General features: G+C 49.2%; 1 protein-coding gene across 7 annotated transcripts in view; it reads right to left on the minus strand.

Annotated features, from left to right (window-relative positions):
- Positions 1-12,496, minus strand: part of DIP2C (disco interacting protein 2 homolog C) — a 310,254-nt gene that overhangs the window by 12,477 nt on the left and 285,281 nt on the right. For 6 of the 7 annotated variants that reach the window (XM_025264059.2, XM_025264062.2, XM_044927924.1 and 3 more), the window contains one exon: positions 7,035-10,882. The exons of the other annotated variant lie outside the window; for it this stretch is intronic. In XM_025264059.2, the coding sequence (XP_025119844.1) occupies positions 10,630-10,882 (253 nt within the window). In that variant the 3' untranslated portion in view covers positions 7,035-10,629. Of the gene's footprint in view, positions 1-7,034; positions 10,883-12,496 lie in introns of those variants that run through there. 7 annotated transcript variants of the gene reach the window in all.

Raw genomic sequence — 12,496 nt, forward strand, 5'->3', positions numbered from 1 at the left:
TTACTTCCACTGTATAATCATAAGGGATTTGATTTAGTTCATACCTGAATGGTCTAGCAGTTTTCCCTACTTTCTTCAATTTAAGTCTGAATTTGGCAATAAGGAGTTCATGGTCTGAGCCACAGTTAGCTCCCGGTCTTGTTTTTGTTGGCTGTATAGAGCTTCTCCATCTTTGGCGGCAAAGAATATAATCAATCTGATTTCAGTGTTGACCATCTGGTGATGTCCATGTGTAGAGTCTTCTCTTGTGTTGTTGGAAGAGGGTGTTTGCTATGACCAGTGCGTTTTCTTGGCAAAACTCTATTCGTCTTTGCCCTGCTTCATTCCGTATTCCAAAGCCAAATTTGCCTGTTACTCCAGGTGTTTCTTGACTTCCTACTTTTCATTCCAGTGCCCTATAATGAAAAGGACATCTTTTTTGGGTGTTAGTTCTAAAAGGTCTTGTAGGTCTTCATAGAACCGTTCAACTTCAGCTTCTTCAGTGTTACTGGTTGGGGCATAGACTTGGATTACTGTGATACTGAATGGTTTGCCTTGGAAACAAACAGATACCATTCTGTCGTTTTTGAGATTGCATCCAAGTACTGCATTTCGGACTCTCTTGTTGACCATGATGGCTACTCCATTTCTTCTGAGGGATTCCTGCCCACAGTAGTAGATATAATGGTCATCTGAGTTAAATTCACCCATTCCAGTCCATTTGAGTTTGCTGATTCCTAGAATGTCGACATTCACTCTTGCCAGCTCTTGTTTGACCACTTCCAATTTGCCTTGATTCATGGACCTGACATTCCAGGTTCCTATGCAATATTGCTCTTTACAGCATCGGACCTTGCTTCTATCACCAGTCCCATCCACAGCTGGGTATTGTTTTTGCTTTGGCTCCATCCCTTCATTCTTTCTGGAGTTATTTCTCCACTGATCTACAGTAGCATATTGGGCACCTATTGACCTGGGGAGTTCCTCTTTCAGTATCCTATCATTTTGCCTTTTCATACTGTTCATGGGGTTCTTCAGGCAAAAATACTGAAGTGGTTTGCCATTCCCTTCTCCAGTGGACCACATTCTGTCAGATATCTCCACCATGACCCGCCTGTCTATAGAAACCATTAGGGGAGGTTTAAAAACCTGTCTGTAAGCTGAGACATGAAAGGTGAGTAGGAGTTGCTGGAGAAGTAAGGCATTCAAGAATCAAACATGATTTTGGATGATTCATTTTTTCCTTCATATTTTTACTATAACTGTAACTTTTAAGACCAGGAAAAAAAAACTTACAGAAGAAAAAAAACTTACAGAAGAAAAACAAAATTCTTGCCTAGAGAGGTCTGGCAAGAGAACAATTTTTTTCAAGCAATGAGAGAGATCTGACATGGTTAAGGAAGCCATCAGAGAGGAAGCAGGACTGAGGGGTGCCACGACTGAACATCTAGAGGGAAACCAGCACAGTGACTGCAGAAGGCAAGGGGCGATGGCTCAGAACGGCAGATGAAGAAGTGATTCTGTGTTTGCTTTAGACCAGGCTTTCCTCTGACCTAGGTTTGTTCAGTGAGTAAGGTCACAAGCAGTAGGCAAGGTTTGGTTTAAATAAAACAAATTATTATACATCCTTTGTTGAAAAAAAAAAAACAAAAACAATGATAACTCACTCTTTTCTAATTCATTTTAAAGAGGATCATAAAAACTAAGAATGATGAAACTGTAATTCCTGTAAACTTTTAATAATTACAGCTGCTGAGTTCTGCTCCGAGCTGAAGATGTGGCTGTGGACCATACTGTCTCCATTTGTCTGCCTCCCGTTTACATCTTGTGACCCATGTTCAGCTTTATTCTGCTGTAGATCTTTAGAGCAAAGTGTAGGAGTTCTTCTTATAAATAAATCACTTCCAAACATTTTATTCTGGATTTTACAGGAGTTTGAGGTAGGTTGTTCAGAAGCAGAAAACAGTCTTAAGCACTGCCCAAGAATCCCACAGAGCCCTCCCTCAGACCCCAGCACCTTCTTGAAGAGTGGCTGTAACATCCCTACACTGGGTGGGGGGCTCCTCATCTGGCCTGTGGGCGAGGAGCTGCCTCTGCTCTGCTCCTGGTCCTTATCCTTGGCTGCCCTGAGCTTGGGTCTGAACAGAGAAAATCCATAATTAAGAAGGGCTCAGAAGAAAGGATGAGGGAAGGATAGACCGGTGGAAGAGGAAGTTCACCTGGCAGAAGGTTCCGCATACAAATTATGTCTCAGTCCTTACGCTGACTGTCCCCTTGGGGAGGCAGCTGTCAGGGCAACCAGCATTTCAGCTCCTTATCTGTGTGGAAGCTACCTTTCCAAGTCTGTCCATCTATGTATCATTTACCTCTGTTCTAAAACCCTGCCTGCAGCTCTGGGAGTGACAGCGTTCTCCAAGCCCCTACCTGTCCACACCTATTTTTTTTTTTTCCTTTCTCTTTTAACCATCAAGTTTAGGTCCCACAGTGAACTTTTCTTTGAAAATCAGTCCTTTCCCTCTGGTCTGATTAGTAGTTATGACCAGTTCCTCTAGCTGCAGCAATGGTTGCTATCTTGATGCATGTAGGTACTTCCTGGTCTCCTGGAAAGGTTCCTCTGATCAGTAACCACAGTCCAAGGCTTTGGGCTGTGAAACACATGGTGGTGAAAGCATGAGTGACCCTGAGTCCTAGCTCCTGACGCACCTATGCTTTATTATACATCTCTTCCCCACCACCTCCCCCCAGAGAATTCTGTTCGAGACTGTACAATAAAAGAGATTTTTAAAAAAGTAAGCTAGTTATGCACATGCTCAAAATCCTTCAAGCTAGACTTTAGCAGTATGTGAACTAAGAACTTCCAGATGTACAAGCTGGATTTAGAAAAGGCAAAAGAACCAGAGAATAAATTGCCAGCATCCACTGGATCATAGAAAAGGCAAAGGAATTTTAAGAAAACATCTATTTCTGTTTCACTGATTACACAAAAGCCTTTGACTGTATGGATCACAACAAACTGTGGAAAATTCTTAAAGAGATGGGAATACCAGACCACCTTACCTGTCTCCTGAGAAACCTGTATGTGGGTCTAGAAGCAACAGTTAGAAACTTACATGGAACAACTGACTGTTTCAACATTGGGAAAGGCATAAGACATGGCTGTATATTGTCACCCTGCTTATTTAACTTATATGCAGAGTATATCATGCGAAATGCCAAGCTGGATGAATCACAGGCTGGAATCAAGATTGCTGGTAGATATATCAACAATCTCAGATATGCAGATCATACCACTTTAACTGCAGAAAGCAAAGAGGAACTAAAGAGCCTCAATGAGGGTGAAAGAGAATGAAAAAGCTGGTGTAAAACTCAACATTCAGAAAACTAAGATCATGGCATCCAGTCCCATCACTTCATGGCAAACAGATGGGGAAAAAGTGGAAACAGCGACAGATTTCATTTTCCTGGACTCCAAAATCACTGTGGACAGCCACGAAATTAAAAGACCCTTGGCTTCTTAGAAGAAAAGCTATGACCAACCTAGACAGCATATTAAAAAGCAGAGACATCACTTTGCTGACAAAGGTCCGTATAGTCAAAGCTATGGTTTTTCCAGTAGTCATATATGGATATGAGAGTTGGACTATAAAGAAAGCTGAGCACTGAAGCATTGATGCTTTTGAACTGTGGTGTTGGAGAAGACTCTTGAGAGTCCCTTGGACTTCAAGGAGATCTAACCAGTTAATCCTAAAGGTAATCAGTCCTGGATATTCATTGGAAGGACTGATGCTGAAGCTCAAACTCCAGTACTTTGGCCACCTGATGTGAAGAACTGACTCACTGGAAAAGACCCTGATGCTGGGAAAGACTGAAGGCGGGAGGAGAAGGGGATGATAGAGGGTAAGATGGTTGGATAGCATCAACAACTTGATGGACATGACTCTGAGTAAGCTCCAGGAGTTGGTGATGGACAGGGAGGTCTGGCATGCTTCAGTCCATGGGGTCTCAAAGAGTCGGACATGACTGAGCAACTGAACTGACTGAACTTAAACAGACAAAATAGAGGGCTTAATTGTTCGCATTACAAAGGGTGTAGGGTCTCTATAAACAGCTTCTCAAGTGTTTCTCCTTATATCCTGAACATATGAGTTAGAAACTAATAGCAAATGTGTGAACCTCTGCTGACAGATGATCAATCAGGCACTGAAAAAGAAAATTCTGAACTTGGCTGTTCAAAAAGAACCTTGACATTTAGGGGACTCCCCTGTTGTTCAGTGCAGGACATCAGACACCCCAGCTCCTACTCCACAAAGGGTGGAGCATCAGCAGAAGCTGCCCCACATGCCCGCACGCACGCAGTTGTCCAGAGGTCATCCTGCCCCCACAGTTCACTCTGTGCAACAAGAGCCCTTTCTCCGTGCAGCCCTGGATGGAGCCAGTCGGTCATGAGAAGTAGCAGCTGCTGGGTGCTTGTCTGGTTAGAGGTCAAACCTGAGGAACAGCGAGTGTAGGGAAACGAGACTGTTTGGCCTCAGCCCTTCCTCATGGCGACAGAAGAGTTTATGTGACCTCCTGCCCTGGCAGAACCAAGACTGACTGACCATCAAGTGTCTGAGTTGGAGTCAGAAGTCAGCTCAGGCCTTGCAGTCCTTGGTGGACATGGACTCAAAAGGAGGGGGACTGCTCTGCCATTTCATCGCAGCACAAACCCGTGGTTGGTGCTCAAATATTTACTGACTGAAAAAATGAGAGAGACAGAAGCTCAGAAACTAAAACATTTAGAGCCCAAACTATTAGACTCAGAAACTAATTGCTTTTGAAAGGAAAACCAGAATCAGCAGTTAATTCTCAAAAGTTTGCCTCCCTACTTGTGTGTCTTACAACAGCAATCAGCAAACTGCAATCCTAAACCTGGCCAAATCCAGCTACTATGTAGGGACCAGAAGCTAATATCACATTTACACTTGAAAAGAATCCACAGAATAGTATTCATGACGAGAGAAAGGTTGAAGCCTGTGTTTCTGTACTCATGTCACAAGTCAAGTACTGTGGGGCCAGGTCCTTGCCCAGCAACCGGAGGGCTGCACTTACGTCAGGACAGAGGGGTTCAGACCGAAGCTGGCTGGCCCATCAGACACACGTGTCACCCTGTCTTCCAGGCTGGCGGCGGCCTAGTTGAAGTCTCACAGGACCGTGGCTGGGACACAACACACTCAACGTGCCGTCGTCCATCGGTGTAGTGCCCACTAGCTACCAGTGGTTCCCAAAGCACCCCTAAACTTGGGCTGGTGACACGCCAATGCCCTCAACGTGCAGGTGACTCCGCCCTCCACGCCGTGCTGCCCTCTGGAGCTGGAGCAGCTTCACAATCAGAGCATCCATCTTCAAGGATCCACACTGGTTCTTGGCCTCAGATGCCTCTGCTGCCGCCTGACCTGCGGGGAAGCCCCCTGGACAGCAGTCAGGACAGGTGGTCTCTGTCCTCTCCTGGGGAAGATGGTGGAGGGGGACAATGCCATCCTCCACTTCCGGTGCAGGGACTCGTCAGGACGTGTGGGTACATCCAGTCCCTTGGAAAGCATCTGTGGGAAAGCTGTGAAGGGACGGCTCTGGCTGGGTTACCCTCACCTCTGCTCTGACCCAGGCTTCACCAAAGTGTGGGTCCCAACGCTGTCCTGTCCTCCTGATGGTCAGCAGAGAAGGGAGGCATCAAGCTTGCTGACCTCGGCCCTAGGGCTGCTCCCCTGCACCTCCTGAATGCCTCCTAGGGCAAGAGGGGGTTGCACCTGTAGAGAACACTGGCCTCTGTCCCCCCAGAGTCCACACCAACATGGAAACAAAGTGGCAGGGGAGCTGAGGCCAGGCTCAGCCCATGCCCACCGTCTTGACTTCCATTTCCACCGCACCTTCGTGTTTCTGCAGGTCAGCCTGTCCGCAGAGCCCGACAGCCCAGGTGGGCCCTGCGCCCTCCCACATGGCACCAAGTGAGGGGCTGGAGGAGAGGCTTTCCCGCTGACTGTGCTCAGAGCCGGACCCCTGCCTGCCCACCTGCTGGCCTCCTGCCCCAGCCCTGGGAGGGTCCCCAACTCTTCCCCCCATGAATAATGAAGTCAGGGAGTGACAGCGACATACAGGGTGGAGGGGTGAGGGGCAGGAAGGGAGAGGAGGGTCTATCCCAGCCTGAGGAGCTGACACTGGGGCTGTCCTGAGGCAGCAAGGCCCACCCAAATCTCACACTGACCTTGGTGCTGCCAATACTTTGTTCACGGATTAACCTTAAAATCGAGAAGACAGCAGAGATAAGTGGAAGGACCCACTGGAGGGGAGCCAGAGTGGCCATGACGGGAAGATGCTGCTCAGGGACCAGACACCGGCCACCAGGGACGGTGGAAGACAGAGACGGGCCCAGCGGTCAGCACCGGGCAGGCTCTGCTGAGCAGGAGGAGTGAGTGAGTCACAGAGGACCTGGTGTGGAGGGAATGGAACCTCTCTCCTCGGAAGCAGTGACACCGAGTCCCTCCGCGTGGCCAGACCACCTGATTCAGGCCACCAAGATGTCAACAAGGACAGTAAGACCCAGAATTATGATCAATCTGCCAACCAAACTCCTGCCTGTGTCCCCTGGCCTCAGCACAATGCTGGAGGGCGTGGAACAAGGCAGCAGAAGGAACTCTACATGTACACGTGGGAACACACGTGCTGCCTGAAGCACGGCCACTCCGGGCGGATCTCTTGGCAACGCCCAGTCACCCAAACAGGTGGTCTACACCAGCTACTGACTTCCACACCCCCAATTAGCACAGATGGTCCTGGTTCCAGGGGAATTCTAACACAAAGGCACTCAGTGAAGCCTGGTGATTTTATCCTTTCATAACCATTAGGCTGGAAGTCAGTTAACCCACTACCACTTTCCAAGAGACAAAGACAAAAGAAACACAAAGATAATTTGGGTTGGAATTGTCAGCGAGACCTCGGTCCTGGCCAAGGAGCAGCAGAGTTTGTGCACACAGACTCACACTCCTTGTCCCTCAAGGTTACCAATAATCTGTACACTTGGAGAAAATGTGAACAAATATATTTAGATATATTTAAAAGAATTAAAAAAAAAACATTTCACAAAACATTTGTTGCCATAGGAATTTTTTAGCAATAAATGCCCACATCAAAATTTAAACATTGTTCAAAGTATGATTATCTGTACTGATAAATAATGCAACAAATTATGTAAACAGAGTGGGATCCATTCCTGGTAGGAGTCACTACCTTCCTGGGATGGAAGCTGGCCCAGCTCTCCAGGGGACCAATTAAGAAACTGCTATTTTCAGAGCAACAAAAATAAAAGCTTTTATTTGTTCATTTGAATATAAAACAGGCGTTATCACAGATGTACAAAGCTTACTGGTGGTTTAACATACGAGAAGGTTGCTGTCCTTTGCACATAAAAATTTTGTTTGGAACCGTGATTGGCTGAGCACATGAATCTCTCTAACCAGTCACCACACTATGAAGCAACGCTGCTAGCATCTATCAAGGGACCATTTCCCTTGGGGAAAGTGTCAAGCAGGGTTAGATAGATATAACAAACAAGCACCATGAGGAAGCCGCCCTGTTGGTTGGTCTGAGTCTTGGTGGTCGCTGTGTACCCTCCTTTGTGCAAGTTGACCACACGGTTTTGTCTGACTTCAAAAGCACAAGGTCACGAGACAAACACTGGCTATATTCTCATGAACGACTCGTCCCAGCAGTTTCCATTAACAGTACAGAACGATCCTCCTTTATTGCTAAGTGGGTGGTACTGAGAGTCTCATTCCCTTTTTCTTGCACAACAGAACCTGGATCCCAGCCCTGAGCCCTTGGCCCTCACCGCTGGCACAGGCAGCAGGACCGAGGCCTCACGAGGGCACCAGCAACCTCACACCCCCTCGCTGGGCCTAAGTCCCGCTTCCTCATCAGTGTCTGACCCAAAACTGCCCCCTCCTGCCCTTCCACAGGGCGGGTGTGTGTCCTCTGTGTGTGGTGGGCCCCCCACCCTTCCACACTGTGGGTGTATGTGTCCTCTGCGGTGGGGTCACCCCCGTACCCTTCCACATGGTGGGAGTGTATCTTCTGTGTTTGGGTCCCCCTACCCTTCAACATGGGGTGTGTGTGTGTGTGGGGGTGGGGTTCCCCCTGGCCCTTCCACATGGTGGGTGTGTATCTTCTGTGTTGGGGGCCCCCCTACCCTTCCACACGGTGGGTGTGTGGTGGGGTCCCCCCTACACTTCTACACAGTGGGCGTGTATCTTGTGTGTGTGTGGTAGGGTCCCCCCAGCCCTTCCACATGGTGAGCGTGTACCTTCTGCGTGTGGTGGGGTCCCCCCTACACTTCCACACAGTGGGCATTTCTCTTCTGTGTGTGTGGTGGGGTCCCCCTGGCCCTTCCACATGGTGGGCAGGTGTCTTCTCTGTATGTGGTGGGGTCCCCCTTGGGAAGCAGAAGACTGGGAATGTTTATCTGAAGCGTGTGGAGAAATACTCATACACAGCAATGAAATCAAAATATTATTTTAAAAATCAAATAACCTGTGGAGATGGAAGAAACCCCACATGCAGACAAATTTTTAAAAAATGCCACTTAAAATTCTAACAGCAATTAGCCTTGGATCTCCGAAGTCAAACAAAATTCTCTTGTGGCAAAGGGCTCAGTGCCAGTGCACAGAGCAAGGCAGGTGAGACCACCACACAGAGAGGGTCTCAGTCTCGCCAGCAACACTCTGAACCAGGCAGACCCCGCACAGGAACCCCGGGCACACTGGGGCAATCATGGAGGGGATCTCACTCGGAAGCCGGTACCTCTTCTTGGCTGGACGCCAATGAGCTGGTTCAATCCAGGAGTGTGCGAGGGGCTTTCAAAATTTCAAGGTGCATGAGGCGGCGGCAGCAGCAGCAAGAGACGGAAATCAGAAGCATGTCCTTGCAGCAGGAGCGACGACGGGGCTGGGGGCCTCCCACTCCAGCCAGCACAGCTGGGGCAGCTCCGTGCATGACCTCCTAGTGAGTCTCCTCCCTTAAAGCCGCTGAGGGAGTCAGCGCAACCCGCTGCCAATGACCACAGAACAACATTCCTTTTCATACCAAGGACCAAAAAAAGGTGACAAACAAAATGATGAAAACACTGTGCAATGAATTCTTGTAGCCGAGGGAGCGCGTGCAGTGGGCCAGCTGCTCCCCGGGCCACGCGTTGCGGTGGGCACGCGGCACCGACAGTCCGTCACGACCCCGCGGCAGAGGGAAAGTGCACACCCGGCTCCAGTCCGCCACCTCCGAGGCGCTGGCCCCACAGCTGGTCTCTGGCTCCAGAATAGAAGCTCTGGGCTGCAGGCCGTCTGGTTGCTCACACCAGCAACGGCGAGAGTCTATCTACAGTGCAGCGGAGGGGACACCATGCAAGTGACAGGTTCTGTGTTTTAAACTTTAAAATTCCCTTTGTTCTTAGTGAACTTATATCTCATATATATATATATCTGTTGTGATGCTATCCACGCAAGATAATACAACACTTTTTATATTAGCAAACATTACAAGACTTTAATATTCTTGAATGTTTTCTCTGTTATACTTCTAAAGAGATCAAAATAAATTAAACGTTTTGTACATAATTACATATGGAGTTAACTTATTTTATCTTTTTAGTTTAGTACAAAGATATCTGCAAGGTAATTGCCGAAATACACCTTATTTATAATTTCCTCTCATTCTATGATAACTTGGAGGGCCGATCATCAGTCTGTTTCTTGAGTATGTTTCTGACAAAGAAAGCGGCTAAAATCTAATTGGAAGGTGCTATTTGGAAGGCTTTCTCGTACCTTGACACACTGTCCTAAAAGGATGGGCTCCAGCAATGGCTTAAATCAGTAGCAGGTCCATGGCATTAAGATTTCATGACACATTAAAACAGAGAAAACAATTCTTTGTCACACTACATGAATTGTTTAAAAGAACCCATCTGGAGGGCAGAATATTTTTTTTAATTGCTATTTTGGCTTAACAAAATACCACATTTACGAAGAAAGCACTTATTATTCAATAATTAAAAAAAAAGAAAAGAAAGTTCTTGAAATGGGCTTTTCCAACAAACTAAAGGCAGTTAACGCAAAGTCCTCGTGAGCAAACTTCACATTCACGTCTCATCCCTGTGCGACCAGGATGCATGGGAAGTCTCCCCACCACATGGTGAGGCTCTGCTGGGGAAGGTGCCCTGGTGCCCACACTTGCGACACTGAACAGGGGGCCCCAGGCATCTACATGCTGTGGGCCACGTAAATGGAGGCCCCAGGCGTGTACATGTTGTAGGCCACGTAGATAGGACACTACGTGTGTGTCTACATGTTGTAGGCCATGTAGATGGGGGCCCCAGGTGTCTACATGTTGTAGGCCACGTAGATGAAATACTATGTGGCGTCTACACGTTGTAGGCCACGTAGACAGGGGCCCCGGGCGTCCTACGTGGGCGTCTACACATTGTAGGCCACGTAGATGGGGGCCCCGGGCATCTACATGTTGCAGGCCATGTAGATGGGACACTATGTGGCGTCTACATGCTGCAGGCCACGTAAATGGGGGCCCCGGGCGTCTACATGCTATAGGCCATGTAGAAGGGATACTACGTGGCATCTACATGTTGTAGGCCACGTAGATGGGGTCCAGCTGGTCGGCCAGGAAGCCGTCACGCAGGTGCATGCGCTGCTTCTCGCCCCGCGAGTTGATGGGGATGACGCCGATGTCCACCACCACCACCACCCCCACCACCAGGTAGTGCTCCTCCAGGACCACGTTGGTCACCAGGGGGACCAGGTCCAGGGCTTCCTGCTCGGACCCATCGAGCTCAACCACAACCACCAGCAAGTTTGTCCAGGTGAACACGGCACTGGAAGAAAAAGAAGCATCACTGTACAATTGGAACGACTCCATTCTGTCTGGATGCCCCACTGGGTTCCTGTTGGGCACTGAGCCTTCTCTGGTCTGCAGGTTCCAGAGCAGCTCTGACACTCCATGCGTCCACACCTCTTACCAACCTGCTCTCAGGGTGGCAGCCCACCCCCGCCTTCCCTGGATCCACACAAGGCCCTAAGGGTGCAGCCCATCCCCAAAGGCACTTGGGAAGCCTGCAGTGCGGTCGGCGGGACCGTTGCTGAGCTGGGACAGTGGGCGCTAGGGCTAGTCAGACAGACCTGCCTCTGTCCCCGGGGGGTGAACATGTGTGCACATGAGCAGAAGAGCCACCATGCTGGGTCAGGTACCTCAGAGCTCGACTGCAGACCTGGGGCGCATGGACAGATTCTGTCTCAGGAACTGGGTGAGAGCAACACAGGGGACCTGATTCAGGTGGGTGAGTTCCTGGGGACGCCAGAGCTCCATCCAGAAGTGTCTTACTTGGATCTTTCAGGAGGACCACCCACATTATCTTGTCTGCCCAGTTTGTAAAAGCCTAACTAAGTCCAATGTTTTACACTTTAGGCCACCTTGACATCAGGTAGTAGGGCTTTTAAAACATGAATGTTTAAGAACCTTAGTGCACCGGAGCCCCGTGGATGGCGGGGTCAAGCTCCGGGGCCTGCAGTGGCTGCTGGAGTCAGATACAGAGAATGTTCTGTCTCAGCTGTGAGGCAGGAAGTGTCTGGGGAAAGTCATCACTGTTTCCTAAAAGCATAGGGTATGCCTGTTAACAAAAAAATGTGTATTTTGCTTAGTATGGCCAATGATGACATTAAAATGGAAGAGGGACACTGGAGACTCCTGGGGCTGGCTCTGTGACGAGCGTCACCCCGAGGGAGCTGCATGAGAGAACTGCACGTTTGTGAGTCACACGTGACTGTTCGTGGCCACGCTGGGGATGGTTTTATCCTGACATCTGGTGTTGAGGGTGCAGCATCAGGGTCAGTGTGGATCCCACAGTTCACTGAGAAGGGGTGCAGGGGGCAGCGGGAGGCTGCTGGAGCCTGCCTGGGGCCACAGCGGCTGAGGGTGGCTGGGCCGTGCTCAGTGAGGCAGTCACCGATGTGACCCAGCCTCACACACTCCCTTCTCTGCACCAAGTGACTGATGGGGCTGCCTGGGGGAGACACAAGCCTGGGGAGGGGGTGACAGCAGAGCTGTGGTGCTGCTCGCACTCTTAGGAGAGAAGCCCCTCGCAACCGAGCCTGCTGCTCCTTCCCTCTTGGGGCCTCTGAGAGTAGAGAAAGGAGCAAGCTTCATGGCATCTAAGTGACGCTCAGAGCAGGCAAGAGAAACCCACAGGGGAACCCTGGCTGCACACTTCCCAGTGGAAATGGCATCTTTCCAACTAGATAGAAAATATGTGAAGGAGGCAATACAAGCCACTTGAAATTATTTTCTTAAAAAATACAAAAACGGAAGGCTGAGATGGCTATTTACACCTCAGCGCAAACTGAGGCGGACCCCTACCGTTTTTGGCTGACACCTTTCTGGGGCTCCTGCCTCGACACACGACATGCAAGTGGAGAGGCAGCTTTAGAAGTGG

Source organism: Bubalus bubalis, chromosome 14 (genome assembly GCF_019923935.1).
Source record: "Bubalus bubalis isolate 160015118507 breed Murrah chromosome 14, NDDB_SH_1, whole genome shotgun sequence".
Classification (NCBI taxonomy): Eukaryota; Metazoa; Chordata; class Mammalia; order Artiodactyla; family Bovidae; genus Bubalus; species Bubalus bubalis.